The 24,088-nt window shown below is 43.2% G+C and overlaps 2 protein-coding genes, 1 long non-coding RNA gene and 1 other non-coding gene across 6 annotated transcripts; 1 reads left to right on the forward strand and 3 right to left on the reverse strand.

The window, feature by feature from the left end:
- Nucleotides 1-5,586, forward strand: LOC122480518. The gene is made up of 2 exons (XR_006296586.1): nucleotides 1-484; nucleotides 2,775-5,586. It is a non-coding gene; the product is annotated as an uncharacterized LOC122480518 (long non-coding RNA).
- CZIB (CXXC motif containing zinc binding protein) lies at nucleotides 3,243-9,224 on the reverse strand. 3 transcript variants are annotated; one of them, XM_043575018.1, is made up of 8 exons: nucleotides 9,092-9,224; nucleotides 8,820-8,903; nucleotides 7,646-7,702; nucleotides 7,197-7,278; nucleotides 6,958-7,058; nucleotides 5,104-5,181; nucleotides 4,365-4,430; nucleotides 3,243-3,503 (listed from the first exon to the last, which is right to left on the reverse strand). In XM_043575018.1, exons 1-8 carry the CDS (start codon nucleotides 9,095-9,097, stop codon nucleotides 3,426-3,428), a joined length of 552 nt encoding a protein of 183 aa, XP_043430953.1. In that variant the 5' UTR covers nucleotides 9,098-9,224; the 3' UTR covers nucleotides 3,243-3,425. The 3 variants fall into 3 exon arrangements, with proteins under 3 accessions (XP_043430953.1, XP_043430954.1, XP_043430955.1); XM_043575019.1 differs by having other exon boundaries at nucleotides 6,958-6,989; nucleotides 9,092-9,223; XM_043575020.1 differs by having other exon boundaries at nucleotides 7,646-7,752; nucleotides 9,092-9,188.
- Nucleotides 9,225-11,387: 2,163 nt separating this feature from the next.
- MAGOH (mago homolog, exon junction complex subunit) lies at nucleotides 11,388-20,353 on the reverse strand. The gene is made up of 5 exons (XM_043575030.1): nucleotides 20,180-20,353; nucleotides 17,992-18,050; nucleotides 17,499-17,609; nucleotides 12,740-12,822; nucleotides 11,388-11,627 (listed from the first exon to the last, which is right to left on the reverse strand). Exons 1-5 carry the CDS (start codon nucleotides 20,265-20,267, stop codon nucleotides 11,528-11,530), a joined length of 441 nt encoding a protein of 146 aa, XP_043430965.1. The 5' UTR covers nucleotides 20,268-20,353; the 3' UTR covers nucleotides 11,388-11,527.
- A 3,618-nt stretch (nucleotides 20,354-23,971) lies between these two features.
- TRNAK-CUU lies at nucleotides 23,972-24,044 on the reverse strand. The gene has a single exon. It is a non-coding gene; the product is annotated as a tRNA-Lys (tRNA).
- Between the last annotated feature and the right edge of the window lie 44 nt (nucleotides 24,045-24,088).

Consider the following 24,088-nt stretch of genomic DNA (forward strand, 5'->3'; position numbering starts at 1 on the left):
TGTCTGCATTTCTAACAAAATTGGAACTGCCTCCATTTCTTCCTGTGTGTGGTGCCCCCGACACCGCGCTGAACACGTTGCCTTCATTATCTCATTTAGTCCCTGCAGCGGCCCAGAGCACATCCTGCTGTGAAATCTCTTCTAGTGATTCTGGTGGTCTAGAAACCTCAGATTCATCTCAGGTTTTAGCCCAGAGATTCTAATTCAGTGGGAATGACGTGGGGCCAGGAAATTTACCCTTTTCAAGTAATCCCAGTGATCCAATGCGTATGTATGTTTGGCAGTGACTGTTTTAATTAGTGGCTTAGTTACTTGGCTCTCGAACAAGACAGCATGGGTCTGATTCATCTTTCTCCCTCTAGAGCTTGCTGCAGCAGAAACCCTCAGGGAAGATGGCCGAATGAAAATTCAGATGCATGGTTAAGTGTCAGGAGAGTGAAGATGTCCAGTGTTGTGGGTCCTGAGCTTTCTGGAGGCCAGCCAGGTATGCAGCCTTCTCTGGAGCTCTAATGGCTAATGAGGGAAAGGGCTCAGTCCAAGGGAACTTGGCTCACACAGGAATGGGGACAGCACTGTGAGATGATCACTCAGGCTGCCTAGCCAGGCAGAGATTCTGGGTGACTTTGCCCTTTCTGGGAAACAACAGAAATGACTGTTGTACACGAGGATGCAGCCTAATGTTACCCAACCTTCATCTCATTGCTATTCACAAAAAGCCAAGTGTTTACACACACATGCCTAGTTTAAAAAAATGCTACTGGATAAAGATGGTACCTTTTAAACAGCTGTTCAGGGATCATGTAAGAGCATACTGAGGACCTTCGCAGAATGTCCAAATTAAGATGGTAGGGAACTTAGGCCTCAAATGGTCTCATCTTCCACTTGTCCCCACATCTGGCTGCTTTAACTTCCACTACCTGGATAGGAGACCACAGTCCTGGAGTGTGAGGCCAGGAACTAACTTTCCTGATGGTGATGAGGGGCAGGCCTCAGACATGCTGCCACCATTTTGACTAATCTTATTGAGCAACAGAATGTCAGAGGTCAAAGTGCCCTTTTCTTTTAGATGGAGAAAATGGGGTCCTGAGAGGAAATGTACTTCCCCAGCGTTTACAGTAAGGAAGACACTGAGCCCAGGATTCTTCTTCTACCCAGCATAATGCTGTATCAAAGCACCCAAGAGAACTAACCTTGGAATAGACTTATATGCCAGTGAAATAACGTCCCAGTTTCATTTAATGGGCAAATGTAAACAATTGCCCCAGCACCACTTATTGGCAAGTTAATAATTTCCAAACTGGCAATACCACCTGTCTTAAACCATGCAGTTTTCATACATGCAGGGGTCTGTCTACTGTTCCACTGGTCTATTTGTATATCACAATATACAAATACTGTATCATGGAGGCTAAATGCCATTGCTTTATAACTACATCATGGTATCTGGTAGAGGGAGTATCCCACCTGCGTCATATCATGGATTTCAGAATTTACATTCTGTTAAAAAAGTTGAGATTACAACAAGAACTTTATAGATACATTTGTTGAGCAGGATCTTTATAATTTCAAGTTTTCCTATCAATCAACAATAGCATAGGTCTCTATTTAGGCTTTAGCACCTTTCAGCAAAGTTTAATAATTTCGTCCAATAAGGTCATGAACATTTTTGATAGATTTAGTTCCTACTTACTTTTGGAGGTATTTTTTGTTGTTACTATTATAAATGGCACTTTTTTCTTGAATTAGATTTTGCATATTGCCATCGTACTGAAATGCATTTGGTTTTTGGGTATTGATCATTAATTCCAGTACCTGTTCATGCTTTTGTGATTTTCCACTTAGAAAATCCAACCTGTGAAAATGAGTTGTTTCTTCCTTTTCGAGACTTACCCTTATTTTTGCTGTGGGACCTCAAGCACAAGGAAGAGTAGCAGTGATCAAGGGGATCCTCATCTTACCATGACCTTGCATGGAATACTTCACACACTTCCTTTGCTCTAGGTTTTCTGTAGATCTCCTTTGTGAGATGAGGGTAGTTCCTTTCTACTTGTAGTCTGCTAAGAGTTTCTATGGTTTGTTGTTTCTGTTGAATCAGTGTTAAATTTTACTGAATATTTTTTCTGCATCTGTTGGCATAATCTATTTTTCCTTTAATCTGTTAGTGATCATTTGGTTTCTTCTACCTCCCTGAGAAATGAGAAAATCATCTAAAATATAAAGAAAACCTTGAGATCCTTTTAGTGTTTGTTTTTATGAGCAAACACACACTGGATATTACAGAGGCCAAAACCTAGAAAGGCTGCTTACTCAGGCTTCTTCCACTTATTTGCTTTCATGCCAGGCAGTGGACTTGGACCCTGTGGGTGACACACTTGATAGACCTGCTGAGGGAGGGCCAAAGAAGCCCTGCTTTATCAGGTACAAAAAAAGAGGTCCAGGGGCCAGGAACACAGAACCTGGAGGAAACATGATGTATGTGCCAGACTAGAGAATGGACAAGGTAGGAATCTCTTCACCACCCTTGGATACAGCCAGCTTTGCCTGAAATCTGAGGTAGTGCCCCCCACAACCGGTCTGGAAGTGGGCAGGCTCTTCCCCTATGGGCCTCTCAGAAATTGCAGTAATTTTTATTGCAAAGAATTCCTGGTTCCAGCAGAACACTAGAGCAATAAGGTCTCACAGCAGGTTTTCCAGATGGTGGATTTACCAGGGTGAAGGCACGAGCATGTCCTCCTGACCTTACTGTGCACTGAACTCCTCTTTCTACTCTGCAGGGGGATCTTCAGACCTCCACAGGGCTGCATGACCACACAGGGACAACCCAGGACCAGCAGGAGCTGCAGGGAGCACAGAGGCTGACTCAGCAGAAAGAAGAACTTTCGTAGAGGGTTGCCTCATCACAGCAAGTGGGCACAGACCTGATGACTGGCAGGAATTTTACAGAGCAGATTCATGCCAGGACTGGACTGTTGACTCCAAAGTCCCTACCAGCCCTGGAACATGAAGTGACACCAGCTAGAGATGCCTGGGTTTACCTGAGAGCAAGGTGGTCAGTGCACTGTTTTGGTTCAGGATGTAGGTCCTCCGGGTTGACGTGCCCCCTCCCCAAGAGCTGGAGAGCCCTGAGAAGTACAGAATGGATCCTGTACTGTGGGAATGTGCCAGGAAACAGAGACTCCCAACATGAATTGTCATTTGTGGAGGGAGTGGCTGTTACCTGACTCTGTCCTCATGCACCAGTGTAGCACAAACAGCGGCTTTATTGGTGATGCTTGGGAAGCTGTGGCAGAGCCCAGCATGCAGGCTGTGAGGGCTCAGACAGCTTCCAGCAGACAGGGGATGAGGGGATTAGCCTCAGTGGGCTCTGCTGCTTGGAGCACATTGTCCCTTCTCAGTTCTTTGAGGCAAGTGTGCAGGAAGAGGGTTCAGCACTTCACAAACTGGTGGGTGACCTCGTAGATTCCCACAGATTCCTGAGCTTTTTCGTCATAGTCAGTCCAGTCCTGTGGGGGAAAATGGCCGTTATTAGCCTCACGAGATGGGACAGTGTGCACAGTGGTCACGAACTGGGACTTCAAACATGTATGACCCAGAACAGAGCCAGACTCCGTTTTGGGCAAGTCACTTAACTTCTCTGAGTCTCAGTTCTATTAAAAAGGAGGGGGGGGGGGGGCGGGGGGACAGTAGCAGACCTCCATCTTGAAAGAATCAAATGAGGTAACACATGTAAAAGTATTCAGCATAGTACTGGGCACATATAAGAGCTCAGTAAATTTCAGTTACTGTTATTAGGTGCTATGCAAACTGAAGTTTCTGTTCTTTTGAAGCCTGACCACAAGGCCTATGTAAGACAGTAATGTGGCTAGTAATACAGTTGATTCTTGTTATTCATGGTAGTTACAATCTACATAATCACTACAAACACTGAATTAGCAAACAGTGAACCACTATTCCCAGGGAAAATATAAGGTTAGGTTCTCAGAAGCATCTGATCACATTTTTCTTCAATCAATATATAACCTTGTTTTGGGTAGGTTTTTGTTAAAAAAAAAAACAAAAAAAAAAAACCTTATTTAATATATATAGTTGATTCATTAATATTGAACTCCTAGCTGACAGCACTATTACTCCTGCCTAAATAAAGCTGATCTAACATGCATTTTCTCCATGCATTTTCACCCCAGACTTCTTGCTTGTGGAACACTAGACAGCACTTTAGTACTACACTTGGGGCCATTTTAAACACCAAAATCATCAGCAAAAAAAACGTGGAGTCAGCTTTGTATTGATGATCTTTGTTCACTAGAAGGGTAATTCCCACCAGGTACCCTCCAGCACCCTGCAAGACCCCCCAAGTCCTGTACCTTCTCCTGAAGATTAATATCACTGAAGACCGTCCCCGATTCCACGCCCTCGGCAGCAAACCCAGCCTGTAGGTGACAGGACGGCAGCTGTTAGTCTGGGGAAAGGAGGCACCAGTCTGGCATGTGAGGACAGAGATGCAGTGGGGGCACCTGCTCTAGAATAACTACTGCACTTCCAGGGCCTGGCAGCTGCCCCAGGAGTATAGTAGTTCCTCCAAACTAGAGCCTTGGACCAGAGGCAGGAGGTGTGGGGTAAACCTTTCCATTACCCAGTTTTCTGAGATCCTAGGCATGTCACTCCCTATCTGGACCTGAGTCATATTGTTTATGAAATGGGGATGACAAGACTGTCTCATCTCCCTGCCTCACAGATTTGTTGTGAGGTCAAAATGCTGCACAAAGTGGGATAAGCATTGGCTCTGGAGTCTGACAGACCTGGGTTCAAATAACAGAACCAGTGTTTCTGAACTCTGTCACCCTGGGCAAGTTGCAAAATCTGAAATTCTTTCCTTGTCTGAAAGATAGGGTGAATAACTTCACAAGGTCACTGTGAGGATTAAACGAAGTAACACGTAAAAGTGACCAGAACGTGCCCATCATATGGTAGGCACTTAATAAATAACAATTATTATTCTGAGAAGGAAGTCCTAGTCCATGGTCTCTGCATGAAGCAGAGTTCTGTTGTCGCTTTCTATATGCCCTCCCCAAAGATACAGGTTCCCTGGGAAGATACACGCACCTGAGGCTGGAAATCAACTGGTTCAAGGCCCCGACACTCAAACTCTACAATTGTCTTGAACTTCTCATTGTCTTCAGCCTAGAAAGGAATGTGTTGAGGGGGCAGGCCCAACTGGGCCCTTAGGATGATCCCACTGCCCCTGCCTCTTCCTGCCAAGTGGGCCCAACTGCCCTTGTGAGCCCAGAATGGGACTCAGGAGCAACCCATTCCCTTCCGGAAGAAGTCTGCACTGGTCACCTGTTCCCCGTGAGACCTTCTTGTACACAGATGCTGTAGAAGAAACACTGTGGGTTCTAGAGTCAGCCTGCCTGGATATGAGCTCAGACAGAGCTCTGCCTTCTGCCTCTCTTCCCATCTAAGATGGTCAGACTGCGCTGAAGAAACCACTGCAGGTTTGTTGTGAGAATCTGAACTATGTGTAAAGTGCCCAGCTATAGTCCCTGACTATGCTCAATAAATGATAAAATTCTCAAAAAATATGAACAAGAATGTTAAGCTATAAAGTCTCCAGATCTTCCAAATGGCCCAGTACACTTAACTGCAGCCTTTTGGTAACCATCTGCCATGCTGTGACACAGGAGGCTTGGGAGGGGTGCCCGGGTGACACAGTTAAGTGTCTGACTTTTGATTTCAGCTCAGGTCATGATCTCGGTTTGTGAGTTCAAGCCCCTCATTGGGCTCTGCACTGACAGTGCAGAGCCTGCTTGGGATTCTCTCTCCTTCTCCCTCTCTCTGCCCCTCCCCTGTTCATGTTCTCTCTTTCAAAATAAATAAACTATAAAAAAAAAAAAAGCCTTTGAAATGGAATTTTCACATGAAGGTGGCACCCTGAGAGGGGTGGGTTAGTGAGGAAACTCATGCCTACCTCACCCACGGGCTCAGAGATGCCAGGCACCACACCCACACATTCAATCACATTGTGTCATTCACTATAAAATCTATACATTAACCATGTGCCTAGCACTGATGAGACACTCTGTTGGCTCTGGTTTGTTTTTGTTTGTTAATCTGTCTCTTCCACTATATTATCAATTACTTGGAAGCAAATCCTCATGACTTCTCCCTTAAACTTCAGGAAAAAGCTGAGAATTTGGCAAAAATCAGACATGTTTCAAAAATATGAAACAAGGGAGGGGCACCTGGGTAGCTCAGCCTGTCAAGCATCTGACTTTGGCTCAGGTCATGATCTCATGGTTCATGAGTTTGAGCCCCACCTTGGGCTCTGTGCTGACAGCTTGGGAGTCTTGGAGCCTGCTTCAGATTATGTGTCTTCCTCCCTCTCTCTACCCCTCCCCCACGCATGGTCTCTCTCAAAAATAAACATTAAAAAAAATTTTTTTAAATACTAAATAAGGGATAGATGAACACAAGTAGCTACCTTTTAAACAGAGACCCAAAGCACACACTCCCTCCCTCCCCTTTAGACTACTTTGTTAACACAGTAATGCATAACTAGTTATAACGTCAATATCAAGGATGGGATGCACCAAAGGACTGTCCCACCCATGGTTTCAGAGAAGGCTCACTAGTCCCCCAGGGTAGACAAAGTACTCTCAATGATGGAAACTGAGTGGCCAGGTTGCGTCAGATGTACACTGAGATCCACAGCCCAGTGCTTATAAAGAAAACACTGTAATAGCCTGTTCATGAATCTCTTTCCTACCAAGCACTCAGCCAGTATATCGTGAATAGACGACTAATACCATGACAGACTGAGTGAATGAGTGAACAAGTATATGAATGAATGTCCCATGGCAAGTCACTCTGGTACAGACAGAACTCTAGAACCCAGGCCTCTTAGCTTCCAGCTTAGATTTAATCCCACCACACCTGCCACCACAGCAGGAAACTTACATTGTAAGATTTGATGGTGCTGCTCAAAATCTCTGAAACATAAGAGAAGACAAAGTTGACGGGTCCATACCCTGGCCCTGTCCAGGTGCCCAGATGTGGCTCTGGGAAAAAGAGTCTGCTGCAATCGCTTGGGCACCTCAGGCCTGGGTCCACCCACAGTAACAGGAGCTTGCCTTTGGTCTGGTACCAGGAAGATATGGGCCTGGTTGGGGGAGCTCAGGATTCACAACCTGACCTACCGATGGAGTTTTCCCTTGCACACAGCTTGCACTTCTGGACCATGGAGGCGCTGCCACGACCTCCCTTCAGTGCCACACTGTCCTGGCAAGGGTAAAAAGAACCTCTAGTCAAACATCAATTAGTTGTAAAGGTCTCAAAGAGACCCAGTCCTACCACTTATTAGCTAAAGAGACCAAGATCGAGAGAGGGAGAGCCACCTGCTACAACAAGAATCCTGGGGAGGCTTTTTGAGACTGAGAAAAAGACTCTTTTCGGTTTTGAGCTCTGCCTCACATCCCAAAGACACCTGGTCTTCCCAGTGTTGATCACACTAGTGCCTGCCCTCCCAAACTACAGAAAGTAGAGTGCAAAGACCTGTGAGATTAGGGCCACAGGTTCTCTCCCTAAATCCCTGCCCAGGGGCATATGTGTGTTTGTGTTTGGGTATGGTGGTAGGGGGAGTAGTTACCATCAGCCGAATATATTGCCACTTCTCTGAAATCTCACCACAGTTGCCACATTTCATCTTGGGGGAGGAAAAAGATCAGTAAAATAGTTGGTTCAGCTGGGCAGACACTAAAGGAAGGGTAAGAACAGTGAGAGGTGGGCATGTTCAACCTACCCTCTTGTCCACAGTCTCACCTCATCCTTACAACCGGCCCCACCAAGGATGTAACTGAATTTCTCTCCGGGCAAAGAACAGGTCAAGTGTTTTTCGTGCTGGCATGCACCCCTCCTAGAAGCACCCAGTCTAGCTGGAAATTCAAGGCTAATATATAGTACAGAAATGGCTTCAACAGCCCTCACCCCCATCCCCTCGTTAGGTCTGGAGCTTTCCCTGTGTTCTCACAGGCCTTGTAGGTTCCTAGTAAAAGTACTCATCACTCTGTCGTTACTCTATTTCTCTGTCTCCTTAACTAGACTGTGTGCTTTTTCAAGCAGAAGGGCATCAATTCCTCAAATAAGCTCTGGTACTCGGGCTTCAAAGGATTTGGTAATAAGGGTGCCAACAAAGCTTCCTGAAAGAGACAGCTTTTGCCAGGTTCTGAAGGATGCTGGGATTTAGACAACGAGGGAAATAAAGCAGAAGTTCTGAGATCTGGAAGAGTGAAGGACCTCAAACTGCTCAGGTAAGAGGGGGGCCTCTGTAGACCCAGTTACCAGAGTACCAGATTCACCAGGATAGGGTAGAGAAGGAAGGGGGAAGCCACGCACGAAATTAAAACGCTTTCACGATAAAGCCTAATCAACGAATAAAACAGCGAAATTCTCCTCCTTACTAAATAATCCCAAGCCCTCTTCAGGTAGTCTTTCGGTGTTTACACAACATGAAATATTTCACGGAGAGAAAATTACAAAAGGAACTCCAAAAGACTACCAATTAAGAATTAACCAATCCATTTTTAAAAGCGAACAAAATTCTATCCAGGAAAATAACATTTAACGGCTACATATTTCCGATCTTGCTGGACACAAAGCTCCCGTTGGACCGGCACTTCGGGACTGGAAAACTATCCTGGGGATGGGCCTGTGGCGCCCCGCCCCCTTCCGGAGTAGCTCCGGGGCCCGGAACCTCACCGCGCCTACAAGCCTCCACGATGCTCCTCCCTTCTCCCGCCAAGGCCCCTCCCATCAAGCTGTACCTTCAGGTACCACCGGAAGTCCTCGCCCAAGGGCCGGAGGTTGGTGACATTCTCCAGCGTGGCTTTGAGCTGCAGCGCAATTTTCTGTGAGGGAGGGCCACCGCAATTGCAACAACGGCGCCTGCGCCGCCCTATCTAGCCCCAGTCCCTCCCCTCCCGGTACGAGCCTCCCCGCTCCTTCTCAGCGCGGGCCCACTTCTCTCATTCCCTCCTGGCACAAGCTCCCGCCACCTTCCCGTCTCTGTCCCGGCGGCAGTCCGCCCTCGCCTTACCCCCATACTGGCCCGGCTCGGCCCGACCAGGCCCGGCACTGGCTGCGGCCGCTACTTTCCGGCCCGTCGTAAACGGTGGGCGCCGCCAGCGCACCCGGGTGCAGACCTCCGGCGTGCGTGGGGCGGAGCGGAGGGCGGGGTCTTCACGCGCCGCGGCTTCCGGGGCATGCCGGGCTTTTTCTTCGATTAGGTGGACCTGTGTAGGTGTCGTGAGACCGCAATTAGCCTGAACTCACACCCGCTGAATCATTCCTCCAGCAGTCAGCAATTTGCTGAACGCCAATCTCGTGCTAGCACTATGCTAGTTTGAGGGATACCGTAGCAAACAAGATAGTCCCTACCCGAAATTTCGGCCAGGGCTTTTTCCTGCTCCTCAGTTCTTTCCCGGCTCCTAACTAGTCTGGTCTTCTCTCACCCAACAACCACTTGGTTCCTGCTTGCCTTTTGAGGCTTTTTAGATCACGTCAGTTCCCCCTGCCCACAGCCAGCTTCGCAGATTTTGGGGGATGGAGCCTTTCATCTCTAAACTGCTCTTTCCTCTTTTCCCCGGAGACCTGCCTTCAGAAGGTTGCCCCGTGTACACGTCTCTCACTGCAGTCTCCAAGATGGGCCACTCCCTTTCAAGGGCTCTTCTCTGGGCTCCGTGTACATTAACTGAACCTTGCCTTAACTGTCCTCTTACCCAGGGCACATCTGAGACCATACAAAAGCTGTGAGTGTCCCAAGGAACAGCCCATTTGAGACTTAGAGCCTTTGGGGTTCTCATGGCCATTTAAAATTTGGAGTGACTGTGCTTGGCTACTTTACCACCAACTTGATTCATTGTCCTGGGGAACCCTTCTATAGTGGGGGTATACACTGGAGTTAGGAGCCCTGATATCTCTGGTCCCAGATCTGCACCTAAGTTGCTGGCCCGTAATCTTTGAAGGAGGCACTGTGTGTGTTGGAGGAGGGTTCAGGGGGAGACACTGGCCTAGGAGTCAGAAGACTTGGGACCTGTCCCAAGCTGGCCTGTCTTAAGGGACGTGAGCTTATCCTAATCACTTCCCCTCAAATGAGATTTGTCAAGCCCAGCTCCTTTCAGCGCCCACAATCTGTTCAACCAGCAAGGAAGCTTCCTTGGCTAAGGAAGCAGTGCGATTTAACATCAAGAAAACGTTCCTACAAATACACCTGCTGAACAAATTCCCACAGTATCCATATCAGTTAGGTATCAGTTGTTAATGGGTGTTGGTATTTCTGATTTTATTTATTTATTTTTAATTTTTTTTTAACGTTTATTTATTTTGAGACAGAGAGAGACAGAGCATGAACGGGGGAGGGTCAGAGAGAGAGGGAGACACAGAATCTGAAACAGGCTCCAGGCTCTGAGCGGTCGGCACAGAGCCCGACGCCGGGCTCTAACTCACGGACCGTGAGATCATGACCTGAGCCGAAGTAGACCGCTTAACCGACTGAGCCATCCGGGCGCCCCAGTATTTCTGATTTTAAAATGGATTATTGGAAAACTTTTCTGAGACCAGGCATTTATTTTATCCCTTGTAATGTATTAAACCAAAATGTTTTACTCCATACTGAAATACCTGCAGATGTATCTATAAAAGATGATTTAAAAAACCCCAACCTCAATTATATCTCAATAAATCTGGAGGAAAAAAATACCACTTCACACCTAAAAAATTTAGCAATACTTCATTAATATAAAATATCCAGTGTTCAAATTTCCTCAATGATGTCAATTTTGTTTTTTGAATCATGACCCAAATAGGGTCAAATAGTGTACTAATTATGTGGTTTTTTTTCTAATGTGTGTTTATTTTTGAGAGAGCGTGAGCGGGGGAGGGGCAGAGAGAGAGGGAGACAGAATCTGCAACAGGCTCCAGGCTCTGAGCTGTCAGCACACAGCCGGTCGCAGAGCTTGAACTCACAAGCCGTGAGATCATGACCTGAGCTGAAGTTGGATGCTTAACCAACTGAGCCACCCAGGTGCCCCAAATTATGTGTCTCTTAAATCACCTTTAATCTCCTTAAATCTGGTTCTCACCCCATCTCTATTTTATGTTTGCAATTTGTTTATTGAAGAAACCAGATCCTCTGCCCTGGAATTTCCTCTGGATATTGGTGATTGGATTTCTATTGTATTTGATAACTTTTCTCTCTATTCTCTTATTCCTATAAATTGTTAGTTGTATCTAGAGTTGATTAGATTTTTGGCCACACTTCACATACGATGTTAGTATTTTAAAAAAATAACAGAAAAGTTCACATGCTCAGGTCTTTATGAAATAATAAAAAATTGCATTTTGTTAATGTATTTATTAAAGACGTTTATAGTTTATAAAAAAAATATTGCCCTGATATACACAAAAATTTCCTGATAATGGTAATTAAAAACAGGTACTCCCAACCCCCCATGTGTCCACACCAACATTCAATCTAGATTGGCTTAATCTTGAAGTGTAATCCAATAAGACTGAAGACCAAACACTTTAGGTCCTGGACAAGATAATAAAATACTCGTAGGCCTTCTGGATCCCTATAATGCAAGAGGAAAAATATGTTTAAAAAGCTGAAAAAAACTGGCCAAAACACCCCATGCATTAAAAAACCCATATTATTTATGTACCAAGATATTCTTCATAAAGATGTATACAAAATTAAAACTTTAAAAATAACCAAGTGTTATTGAAGGAAAAGGCTATGTGTTATATATTAAAATAGACTATTATGAGGTCATTTAAAATGTTAACGTTTTTAATAGGGAAATATTTATATTAAATGAAAAAAATCATGATTAAAATAGATTGTTGATCTCAAGTATATTTTTTGTACTTTTTAAAATATAGTTTTTAATGCACAGAAAATAGACAAGAAATACTTCGAGATATAATGGTTGTTTAATTGGTAAGTTTATGGGTGGATTTCCCCCTTATTTTTCTGTATTTTCTACAGTGAGCATGTATTACTTTCAGAATTAGGAAAACTTTTTAAAAAAGTAGTAGTACTAAGCAGGACCAAAAGGCTGAAGATTACTATGAAACAACTAGCTAAGAACAAGAGGACTGTCCAAGGGAAGACAGTTATGCGTGACATGTACTAAAAGTGAGGCATATATAATTCTAAATCCTCAAAACACAGGAGCCACAGAGGTTGCCAAATTCTAAGGGCTCTTTGTAGCATACAAACTCATGTCTTAACTCTATAATTTGCCCTACTGACAACATGATTTTTAAATTTGTATTCTAAACAGTTGCAAGTTTCACCATAGACTGTAAGATGTGCTAGTCTGAATGGCCAACACTGAGGAAGGTGTTCGGATCGATCCACTGACTGTACAGTTTATCTCAAGCTCCTTTTTGGTATATTTCATTTTCTGTTCTGGCCAGATTCCTACCTACTTTGGCTGCTCCTATGACATTACTCCGTTCGTGTCACTGAGAAGCTGTATGTACCAATGACTGAATAAAACATCAAAAGCAACAGGAGCAAGCCTCTGAAAATAATTTGGAGTCTCTATGAGAACAAAGCTGACCCCTTCTGTATTGCATTTGTACAAGATCCTACCATGATGGTCCCAATTTGGTTAAGGCTTCTTATCAATTTGCTTTAAAACAGACACATCTGGATATAAGGATCATGCACACTTACTTGGATTGATTGACATCGATAAGAGAACCAATTTTTGATGTTGTGAAAGAAATGTGTTCATCTCCAATGACAATTTCAAGCTCCTAGAAACATTTAAAAAAACTAGGTCAAGCCAAGTTGGATTTTTCATCAACCCCGCAGAAGATGCATCATCTGTCAAGTCATACAAACTCGATGACAGATGGCCACGTAAACAAGACCAGTTCACTCTGATCACTAAACTGTGCTGGGTACTAGAAACAAAGAAATTAAATACTGGTTTCATCCTTGTATGCTCTTGGGTCCCAATTTCTAAATAGTGAGCACTGTAAATCTTTAAAAACTATCTATGGGGGAATGCTCACTGTGTGCTAGCTATTGTTCTTGGTGCTTGGGACAGATCAGCAAAACCAAACAAAGGTCTCTGCCCTTGTGGAATTTACAATCTAGCGAGTCCTACTTCTTTTTTCTTAAATTTTTTCTATTTCTTTTGATTTATAGTTTTCAATTATCAAAAGACTTCAAACAGAAAATAATAGAAAACTATGAGACTGATGTTCTTAACACCCAGATGTGAAAATGTTAATAGTATGTCAAACTTGTGTCAGATTTTTTTTTTTTTAAAGAAATAAAACATTACACCTACAAAGTTTAGGTCCACCTCCCCATTCCATTCTCCTTCCTGCATCCCAGAAGTTGAGGCGTATTCTTTCCACTCATGTTTTTTGATTTGGTGGTATGTTTTTACATTTTTACGTAAATGATCATACTATATGCATCTTTTTGCTTTTTTCATCAACACTGTTTTTGTATGTGACCTAGTTCATTAGTTTTAAATGCTTTAGAATATTCCAATCATAGCCCTATTGAAGCAGACTTAAGTTCCCAATTTATTTTACTATAACCAACGTGGCAAGAATATTCTTCCATGCATCTCCTATATGTGAAAATGTCTCTAGGAAAATTCCTAGAAGCAAGGTATAAGGTTTTTCAGTTTTGCCAGATACTATCAAATTATTTCCTAAAATGCCTGTACTGATGTTATTCCCACTACCATGTAAGATCTTTTTCTTTCTCATATCCTTTTTTTAATTACTTTATTTATTTTGAAGAGAGATCACATGCAGAGAGGGAGAGACAGAGACAGAAAGAATCCCAAGCAGGCCTGGCACTGTCACTGCAGAGCCCAATGTAGGGCTTAAACTCAGGAACTGTGAGATTATGACCTGAGCCAAAATCAAGAGTCAGACGCTTAACCAATTCAGCCACCTAGGTGCCCCTTTCTCATATCCTTTTTAAAACTTGATGCCCCCCTCCTTTTGCCATTCCAATGAGTCTGAAATGGCATCTCATTGTTTTCCTAATTTTCATTTCTCAAAATGAAATTATAGATATTTTCATGTATTTATTGGCCACTTGTTTTTCCAGTTCTGTAAACTGTCTACTCATAACTCACATTCTTATCTTTTTATTATTAATTTGTAGTTCTTGATATATCCTGGATATAAAAAACCCTTTACCAGATGTTTTGCAAACATCCTCCTTCAGTCTGTAGCCTTTCAACTTTACCATGATGTCTTAAAACAGAAGTTTTAACTAAAGAAGTCAAATTTATCAATCTTTTCCCTTGAAGAATTTAAAATATTCCTTCTCTACTCAGAAATAAGAAGATTAAGTTTTCTTTTATGTTTTACAATCTTGCTTTGTTTCTATAAATGGTCTAACTTAAAAATATTCTGTAAACATACTGCAAATTGTACCGGTATAACTGTTAAACAATCCATCCTACTTCTATTAATTTGAAAGCTCACCTCTGTTGTACACTGTTCTGAGTTCCCATAATCTTCATGGGTTTGTTTCTGGGCTCTATTCGTTCCAATGGTTTACTGGCCAATTCTGAGGCAATACCACAGTACAAATGACTATACCTTTTCAAGAAATCTTTAAAATTATCTTGGTTACTTTTGTCCCTTTGATCTTCCATGAATTTTTTTTTAATGTTTATTTATTTTTGAGAGAGAAAAACAGAGTGTGAGAGGGGGAGAGGCAGAGAGGGAGACACAGAATTGGAAACAGGCTCCAAGCTGTCAGCGCAGAGCCTGATGGGGGGCTCGAACCCATGAGCCATGAGATCATGACCTGAGCCGAAGTCAGACGCTCAACCAACTGAGCCAGGCACCCCTGATCTTCCATGAATTTAATGCTGTCTTAGGTCTTAGGAAAAATCCTGTTTGATTTTGATTTGAATTGCAATGAATTTATAAATTATTATGATTTTTTGAATTTATAAATTTTAATTAAATTGATACAATATTGAATCTTTCCGTCCATAAAAATGATACATATTTTTGTCCTTCATAAAGCCCTTTCCCATAACTTTTATACATCTTGTTAAATTTACCAAGTTCTTTTTTTTTTAAATGTTTATTTGTGAGAGAAAGAGAGAGCGTGAGTGGGGGAGGGGCAGAGAGAGAGGGAGACACAGAATCCAAAGCAGGCTCCAGGCTCCGAGCTGTCAGCACAGTGCCCAACGTGGGGTTCGAACCCATGAACGTTGAGATCATGACATGAGCCAAAGTCAGACGCTTAACCGACTGAGCCACCCAGATGCCCCCCAAGTTCTTTTTTAGAGAAAGCATGAGAGCATGCGAGCAGGAGGGCGGGGCAGAGACAGAGGGGGACAGAGAGAACCCCAAGCAGGCTCTTTGCTGTCATCGTGAAGCCAGACGTGGGCTCTATCCCACAAACTGTGAGATCATGACCTAAGCTGACATCAAGAGTTAGGTGCTTAACTGACTGAGTCAGCAGGTTTAAAAAAAGAAATTTTTAACAAAATTTTTTTACTCCCAAGTTCTTTATAGCTTTTGCTGGGATGACAAATGGAATTTCATCATAATTACCCTATCCGACAGGTTGTTGCTAGTGCCTAAGAGTATGCCATGTCCTCTTCACAGGACTACTGTGATTGTTCAATGAGTTAATAGAGCTGAAAATGTTATAAATGGTAAAGCAAAATATGTACATATGATTCTACTGAGATCCTATGGACATAAATTAAAAATCAACTTTAGAAATTAACGTTAGAAAGTACTGAGGATTTTTTTTCACTCTTCCTCAAGAGCTGCCCATCATTTTGAGGTGATTTACGAATGAACTTATCTGGGTTTTTATATTAATTTAATAAATGTAATTATTACTGAGCTTTTACTACACACTAGCACTACTTTAGTCACCAGAGATACAGCAGTGACAAAAAAAACAGGCAAAATCCTTGTACTCAAGGGGCTTGTGTGGGTATATGCGTGTCTGTTGTAGTGGGGGAGGAAAAGGGATACATGACAGCAAACAAGACAATTTCAGACAGTAATAAATGCTAGGAGGAAAATAAACAGATCTTATTTTAAAAAAATGGGGAGGGACATTTTAGATTGGATGGATAGGCAAGACATCACTGAGGAAGTGATGTTTGAAGCCTGCAATAATAAAGACAGTCTTGGATAGAACATTCCAGACAGCATGTAGCAAATGCAAATGTCCTAAATTAAGAACAACCTAGTTGTGTCTTGAGGAACAGAAATTAGGTCAGTCAGTAAGGTCTGAACACAGTAAGAGATTGTGTGAATGGTCGAAGACAAGGCAGGAGTTTGGATTTTATTATTTATTTACTTAATAAATGTTTATTCATTTTTGAGAGAGAGCGTAAGCAGGGGGTAGGGAGAGGGGGACAGAGGATCTGAATTGGGTTCTGCGCTAACAGCAGTGAGCCTGATGCAGGGTTCAAACTCACCAACTGTGAGATCACCACCTGAGCCGAAGTCGGAGCTCAACCAACTGAACCACCCAGGTACCCCTGGATTTTATTTATTTAAAAAAAAAAAAAAAAATTTTTTTTAATATTTATTTATTTTGGGGAGAGAAAGAGAGACAGAGCAAGGTGAGCAAGGGAGGTGAGCAAGATGAGCAAGGGAGGGGCAGAGAGAGGGAGACACAGAATCTTAAGCAGGCTCCAGGCCCTGAGCTGCCAGCACAGAGCCCCACGCAGGGCTTGAACTCACAAACCGTGAGACCATAACCTGAGCTGAAGTCGGACGCTCAACCGACTGAGCCACCCGGGTGCCCCCCGTGAATTTGATTTTAAATGGAATGAAGGCAGTGGAGAATTTAAAATTAGTGGAATACATACATTTACATTTTAAAGATTAGTCTAGCTTCAGGATGGAAAAATGGGCTATACAGGACAAGAAACAAGGAAATCAATTAGACGTCTGGATTAGGAAGGGAGCAGCTGAGGCAGAGAGAAATAGCTTTCCTATTAACACAGTCAAATATGACACTGGCTTTTATTTTAATTACCGTAACAGTCTTCAGAATAAATGTATAAGCCATGAATTTAAACACACATACTTAGTTTGCTGAAATAGCCATGTTCTATTTATCTTTGTATCTTCACACTGCTTTGTCCATAGTCGTTACTCAGTAAGTGAGGTGGGCAGTGAAAACTCTGAGAAGGACTGTGGGGAGAGTTACATGGAGAAATCCAGGGCTGGGCTCTAGGTGGTCAGAAACACCACTTGCTATCTCTGTATCCTCCCTGTGGGATTACTGCTTCCTTAGACAAAGTGCTGGTAATCTGCTTTGTGTTGGGCTCCGTAACACACACACACACACACACACACACACACACACACACACACACACACAAAACACAGCTTCAATGTCATATGCACAGCACCTTATTTGTAAGATTTCTGCAATACAGGATAGTTGCTAAAACACTCACCTGCCGGCCTACTCGGTCAGGAGGAGGCCACAAAGCATCATCCTCTTTGGTAATTTCACTGTCATCAATTATTCTCTTCAGTTCCTCCATTACACTTTTATGTACATAAGCCTGAAAGCAAATTGAAAAATGGAATTTAAGTTGCAAGTGTTCTGACTCAGATAGTGATGAAAGATTAGGCTTACAATAAGTTAAACAAAATTGTGTGTAAAATACCAAGTGCCATGCCTGGCATCTAACATGTGTTCAATGATGTTAATAAGTAGCAGATTCAGAGTTTAAACCAACACTTGCAAGACTTTAAATGATTACCAGTAATTGATTCAGCACTGTGAAAGAAAATATAAACTAAAAGAAGATGTGAGAAAAACTTTAGGTGTCTACAGATATGTCTACGCTTCTCTATTCTTTTTTAATACTACTCCCAGAAAGAACAAAAATAAGACAAAAGGCTAAACCGCAGTGAATGAAAGGCTCTCAGAAGACTCATTACCTCTTTTCTGATCATGACGTCATTTTTGTAATTGCTGTTGTTGGCATATCTCAATTTCCCTGTGAGGAGTAAAAAACATTCAATGTATAATAAAAACATATGAATAAAGCATCGTTAGCTCACCCAGACTATCACCTGTTGCTTAAAATGTATACCACCTTTCCCTTCAGTGTCTAACAGATTTACTATTTATATTTTTGGGGTTCCAACAATAGCAGTCTTTTCAGTTCTTCACTTTAGGCTATTAGATAGCCTCAAAGCCAAAAATACTGCTGACACTGAATTATAATTCTTGCAAAAGGCGGCTCAAGTGTGGTAAAAGAACACAAGCAAATCCTATCTCTGCAAGTTAATGTCCTCAGCTGAAAACAGGGATAATAATTGGTAATTTCCTTGCACACAGGGCCTCCTGAGGCTCAAATGAGTTGAAAGCAGCCTGAAAACTGTAAAATGCTGTTTACGTATATTGATGTGACCATGCAACATTCTGATCTACTCCCATGATGGAAAAGTTGTGATTTTATTATTGAGCATATTTGGCATATAAGGCCCTTTGTGTATATGTGCATCCAAAAGACTAATCGGGGTATATGGTGGGTATGAAGGTTTTGTTTTGTTTTTACCTATAGAATAGAAGGCACACATGTAAAAAGAGCCAAATTAATTGATGCCTCACTGTCTTGTCTCTCTTTTGGTTCAGTTCATTCTCCATACAGTAGACAAAGTGATGAAGTAACAGACCAATCTAAATAGGCTACTCTGGTACTGACAATAGTTTCTCACTGCCTTCTTGATAAAATCCAAATTCTTCAACATGGCAAACTGCTAAACTGAGCCCCTGCCTGCCTTTCAGGCTCACTCCTGCAACAGCCCTCTCTTACATAGCTGGAGTTAATCACACTGCTTGGTTTCCGCTTGGAACATCCCATGCTCTTTTTGGTCTTCAGCCTCTATGATGTTAATGCTGTCCAAATGCCTTGACTCATCTGCCTAACCAACTCCTACACAGTACTCAAGACTAACACTCCCCCTTTCATCGAGTCATTGTATGCCGGAAGCTTCCTCTGACTCTCAGGCTAGGTTAGGTGCCTTCTTTCTGTTCCAGAGTCCGATCTGTTTCTACCAGAGCACCCAAAACACTGTCTTGTCATTGTTTGTTTACAACTGGGGTTTGTCTGATTCATCTTTGTGCCCCCCTTTAGTGGGAGTTTTCTTTCATTTTTGATTCCTTTTCCTTCACCACGGTGGCCCTTCTCCCAAATCCTATCAAACAGCCACGTCCTATTGGTTCTGCCTCCAATAGTATCCTAAATCCTTCTGTCCACTTTTACTAGCACCCTAGTCCCAACCAACATCCTTTTGTCTGGAACACGTAACTGTCTCCTAATAAGTACCCGTTTCCACTCCTGCCCATAATTAGAATGCTTTTTCAGGAAAAGATCACATCTCTTCTCTCCTTAAATCTTTCCAAATGCTTCCTGCTGCATTTAGAATAAAATCCAAACTCTTTACCACGGCCTATAAAGACCTACATGGTGTGCCCCGGGCTACTTATCTGACACTGTCTCCTGCTCTTCTTTCCAGAGCTCTCTACTCTTCAGCCATGCTAGCCACCTGAAACATGCCTAGCTCATTCATGCCCTGCAGCCTTAACACTTGTTACTCCCTCTGTCCAGAACTGCTCATTCTTCCTGAGCTTCACAAGGCTGGCTCCTTCCTGTCAATCAGAGTTCGGTTTAAATATTACCTTTTCAGAGAGCACGCCAGTGGCCATCCCGCTTAGAAGCAGCCCACCAGCAATTATTCCATCATTTTATGTTCTGACCACTCTGTCACTATCTGGAGTCTCTTTTATGATATCTTTCCCAGCACCAGAATACAAGTTCCACGAGAGGAAGCTTGTCTGTCATTCACTCCTATCTCCCAGAATGTGAAACAGAGCCTGGCAAAGTAGGCACTCAATCAATGTTTGCTGAATGAAGCATTCTGGGCAAAAATGTCACCAAACAGAAGTCCCTGCATATGGAAAGAACCAGCGGAGCGGACACAGGAGTGATCCTTTCAGATCCGAGCCGCAGGCAACAGTCCCTTCCTCTTCTAGCTCCTCGCACGTTCCGGAACCCCGGCCTCCCCATTCGCCCGACCCCAGGCCCAGTCCTCGCTCCCGGGGGCCAGAGGCCGCTCTTACCGTCTGGTCGGAACTCAAACTCCAGGAACTCGTGGCCGAACTTGCCCTTGTGACCCACGTAGTAACGCAGATAAAAGTCACTCTCCATGGCTCACGAGGAAGCAACCAAACTTTACCCGCAAACCTCACCGCCACTGTTTGCGCCCAGCACTGACGTTTACCAGGGCGCGCGGAAGTGACGTAAAGGCAACGCGGTCCGCCTTAGCGCAGCGGCTCGGTCGCCCCCCAATCCCGGAAGTGGGGGCAAGTCTGGCCCGTTCCCCAGCGGAAACAAGGCTTCTTCCACCTGCCCCGCCTCCTCGACCAGAGGCGGGAACGAGGCTGAGGCTCGCTTTCCAGGGTTTTCTTAACACCTCGGGCCAGTAGCAGCTCCAGTGCCTCTGGGTTTCTGTGGAAGGTGGGGGGCGTTGTTTCGATTTCGGGCTGAGCATCCCGAGTGCTGCGCCCTTCCAGGCTGCGCCCTTCCAGCCTCGACTTGTGTGAGTCGAACAATCTATTCACCATCTCTGGATCTAGGTCTCCGTAGTAAAACGTGGTTAAACGACCTGACTCCCTAGAATTCACACAATGGTACATGTGTCAAAAGTTGGCTCCAACTGAACTTTACTGTTCACGGACCAGTTCAAGAAAACCGTTCCCAGAGACGCTTTTCCAGAATCCAGGGTGGAGATTGCCATTTCCCTGGAACTAACTTACCTCCCATTTTATCTCTTAATACTTTTATTTCTTTTTATTTCTACCTTTCTCTCTCTACCTCACTGGCCTCTAGAGAAGGTGCTGTGAGTAGAACTTTAATTTGAATATTTGATCTCCTACTCTTGTTTTCTATACATTTTTTACCCAGCAGTGATTCTCAACCCTGGCCGTGCAATGGAGTCATTTGGGAGCATCTAAAAAATACTGATGCCTGAGCCCCACCCCAAACCAATTAATCAAGCTCTCTCACGGTAGACATTGTTTTTTTTTGTGTGGTTTTTTTTTGTTGTTGTTGTTGTTGTTGTTTTTGTTTTTTTGCAAAGCACCCCAGATAAGCCATGTCTGAGGACAAATGCCCAAAAGGCCCTTGTCTCTTCAGGTCAAAGTGGTTGACCTCAGTGAAAGTTTTCTGGCTGTGGAAAAATTTTTCTCTGTGAGTAGGCAAAGGACAATCAAAATCCTAATTATTAGAAGCCTGCTTAGGCTCATCTAAGTTCCAGCCAGAGAAGGTAATGAAATCAGTTCTAGAGACAGTGCTGAGATGGCATCATTCTTGGGACCTGGCTACTAAAACTGTATACTATTCTGTATTCAGGTAGGGGTCTCTGATTCTCATTCCCAGTCTTACCATTACTCCCTTTCTTCCTGAAAAAAATAATCGGCAGCCGAGTATAGAGTGCGTGGGATGGGGAAAAAATCACTGGAGGCTTGTGTTAATGACTGTGATTCACTGTGACTGAAGGCGAACCGATTAACTTTTTGGACCTCAAGTTTATTTTTTAAATAAGCAAAATAATGTTTTACATCTGGCAGGACTGTTGTAAGGGTAGGAAACAATATTCTGGAAACTGGAAAAATACTTTGCAAACTGTAAATTGCTATAAAACCATAAGGCATTTTCTTAAAAAACACTGGATATGGGTGGTAACAAGGGAATTGTATAAAAAAGAGAAAGACAGGCTCCGTTTTGGCAGCTCAGAGCCTGGAGCCTGCTTCAAATTCTGTGTCTCCCTCTCTCTCTGCCCCTCCCCTGCTCACACTCTCTCTCTCTCAAAAATAAACATCTTTAAAAAATTTTTTTAAGGGGCGCCTGGATGGCTCAGTCGGTGTCTGACTTCAGCTCAGGTCATGGTCTCACAGTCGGTGAATTCAAGCCCCGCATCGGGCTCTGTGCTGACAGCTCAGAGCCTGGAGCCTGCTTCCGATTCTGTGTCTCCCTCTCTCTGGCCTTCCCCTGCTCACACTCTGTCTCTCTCTCTCTCTCTCTCTCTCAAAAATAAACAAACATTAAAAAAAAATTTTTTTTAAATAAAAATTTTTTTAAAAAGGTGGGGAGCACCTGGATGGCTCAGTCGGTTAAGCAACCGACTTAGGCTCAGGTAATGATCTCGCAGTGAGTTCAAGCCCCAAATCTGGCTCTATGCTGACAGCTAAGAGCCTGGGGCCTGCTTCTGATTCTGTGTCTCCTCTCTCTCCCCTCTGCTGCTCATGCTCTGTCTTTCTTTCTCTCAAAAATAAACAAATATTTAAAAAAAATTTTTTTTAAAGAGAAGGGAATCACCAGGTATTAAGCACCTAATAAATGTGAACCCATTAATAAGTGCTTGTTCTTTGCATCCTCACAACAATCTTGAGGTGGTAATTGAAATTAAGTATATAGAAACATCAGGTAATCACCATGAGGTTATTTTCCAAGAGTGAAATTATAAAAATTATAGTGTAACTGCTGAATCCAGGCATGTGCAGATGTGGTAAATAACAAAAATTTTGAGAAAATTTAAAGGACACTGGACTCCAGTCAGGCTGTAAAGTGATCCAGGTTTGGGGGCATGAGACAACATGGTGTAGCTCAAAGAATAGGGTCTGTGTATTTGATGTGCCTGAATTCAGCATGATTCACTGAGCATTTACTGTGCTATGTGCTGGGAATACAACAGTGAGCAAGACAGACCTTTATAGAACTTGCAGACGAGGCAATTAAGGAGCATACAAGTGATTATTATGTAGAGATAAAGGTTACAAACAGGGGAAACACAGAATACTATGGAAGCACGTAGGATGGCTCCTATTCCAGTCTAGGGGCTTAAGGGCTGCCTTCCTGAAGGAAATGTTGCACACCGAGGGCCCAGAACTGTGTGGTTAGAATACAGAATGAGGTTGTGAATATAGTAATGAGGTTGGAGACGGGGCAGAAGACAAATGGCTTACAAGCCATATTAAGGAGTGTGAGCTACAACCCAAAGGTATTGGATTTTAATGCAAGGGAAACCGACGAAGAGCTTTAAGCAGGGAAGTAGAAAGAAAGGGTGGTGGTGACACAACCTATTCCATTCTAGAAAAAAATCACTCTGGCTGCAATATTGTAGATTGGAAAATGGAAAGAATTAGAAAAATGAACTTCAGATAAGTAGTTGTTAATCTACGATCATGATAACCCAAGATAATGGTGACCTGTACTCAGGTAGTGGCAATGGAGATAATAGCGGATGGATTTGAGACAGAATACCATAACGGAAAGGGTAGGTAAAGGAGAAGATGTGGCCAGGGAAAAACCAGGAATATGCTGTCATGTGAGCCAAAATAAGAGTGATCCAAGGAGTGTCAGCAGTGTTATATAATGCTTCCAGGTCAAGGGAGATAAAGACTGAGAGTATTTATAAGATTTATAATCAAGGAGGTCCTGGGTGACCTTGGTAAAAGCAACCTCAGTGGCCTGGAAGCAGAGGTGGGGCAGAAGTATTGGTATGCAAATAGGCAAATTTGTTGTGGAAACCTAACCCTAGGAGTTGGGTCTAAGAGAATGGAGAAAGGTTTGTGGAGGAATGGTCCTAAAAGGAGTATCAAGGACAAACAGGAGTTAGCCAGATGAAGAGGCAGAGAAGGAAAATCTAGGCAGAGAACGCCATGTGTCCAGAAGGGCTACATGTGCTACATGTACTTTGGGGATACTAAATGTAACGGTGTGACTTCAGGCAGTTCCTTCACCTATTTCCTCATCTATAAAATTGGGATGATAATATTGATAGTATTTATCTCACAGGACTTAAAATCATTTTTAAATGTATTTTTTATTTTTATTTTTTAAAGTAGGCACCATGCCCAACATGGGGCTTGAACTCACGACCCTGAGATTAAGAGTCTCATGCTCTACCAACTGAGCCAGCCAGGCAGCCCGATCTCATAAGATTGTTGAAGTCTAAAATAATTTGTGTA

Source organism: Prionailurus bengalensis, chromosome C1 (genome assembly GCF_016509475.1).
Source record: "Prionailurus bengalensis isolate Pbe53 chromosome C1, Fcat_Pben_1.1_paternal_pri, whole genome shotgun sequence".
In the NCBI taxonomy this organism is placed as follows: domain Eukaryota; kingdom Metazoa; phylum Chordata; class Mammalia; order Carnivora; family Felidae; genus Prionailurus; species Prionailurus bengalensis.

Excerpts from the sequence above, each read along its gene's own strand:
- CZIB (XM_043575018.1), bottom strand. Across the intron at positions 7,279-7,645 it reads GGCAATATATTCGGCTGATG|GACAGTGTGGCACTGAAGGG; the intron begins GTAACTACTCCC and ends TACCCTTGCCAG. Across the intron at positions 3,504-4,364 it reads ATATTAATCTTCAGGAGAAG|GACTGGACTGACTATGACGA; the intron begins GTACAGGACTTG and ends TTTCCCCCACAG.
- MAGOH (XM_043575030.1), bottom strand. The coding sequence starts at position 20,267 with ATGGAGAGTGACTTTTATCTGCGTTACTACGTGGGTCACAAGGGCAAG. Across the intron at positions 18,051-20,179 it reads GTTTGAGTTCCGACCAGACG|GGAAATTGAGATATGCCAAC; the intron begins GTAAGAGCGGCC and ends TACTCCTCACAG. Across the intron at positions 11,628-12,739 it reads ATCGATGTCAATCAATCCAA|GGATCCAGAAGGCCTACGAG; the intron begins GTAAGTGTGCAT and ends CTTGCATTATAG.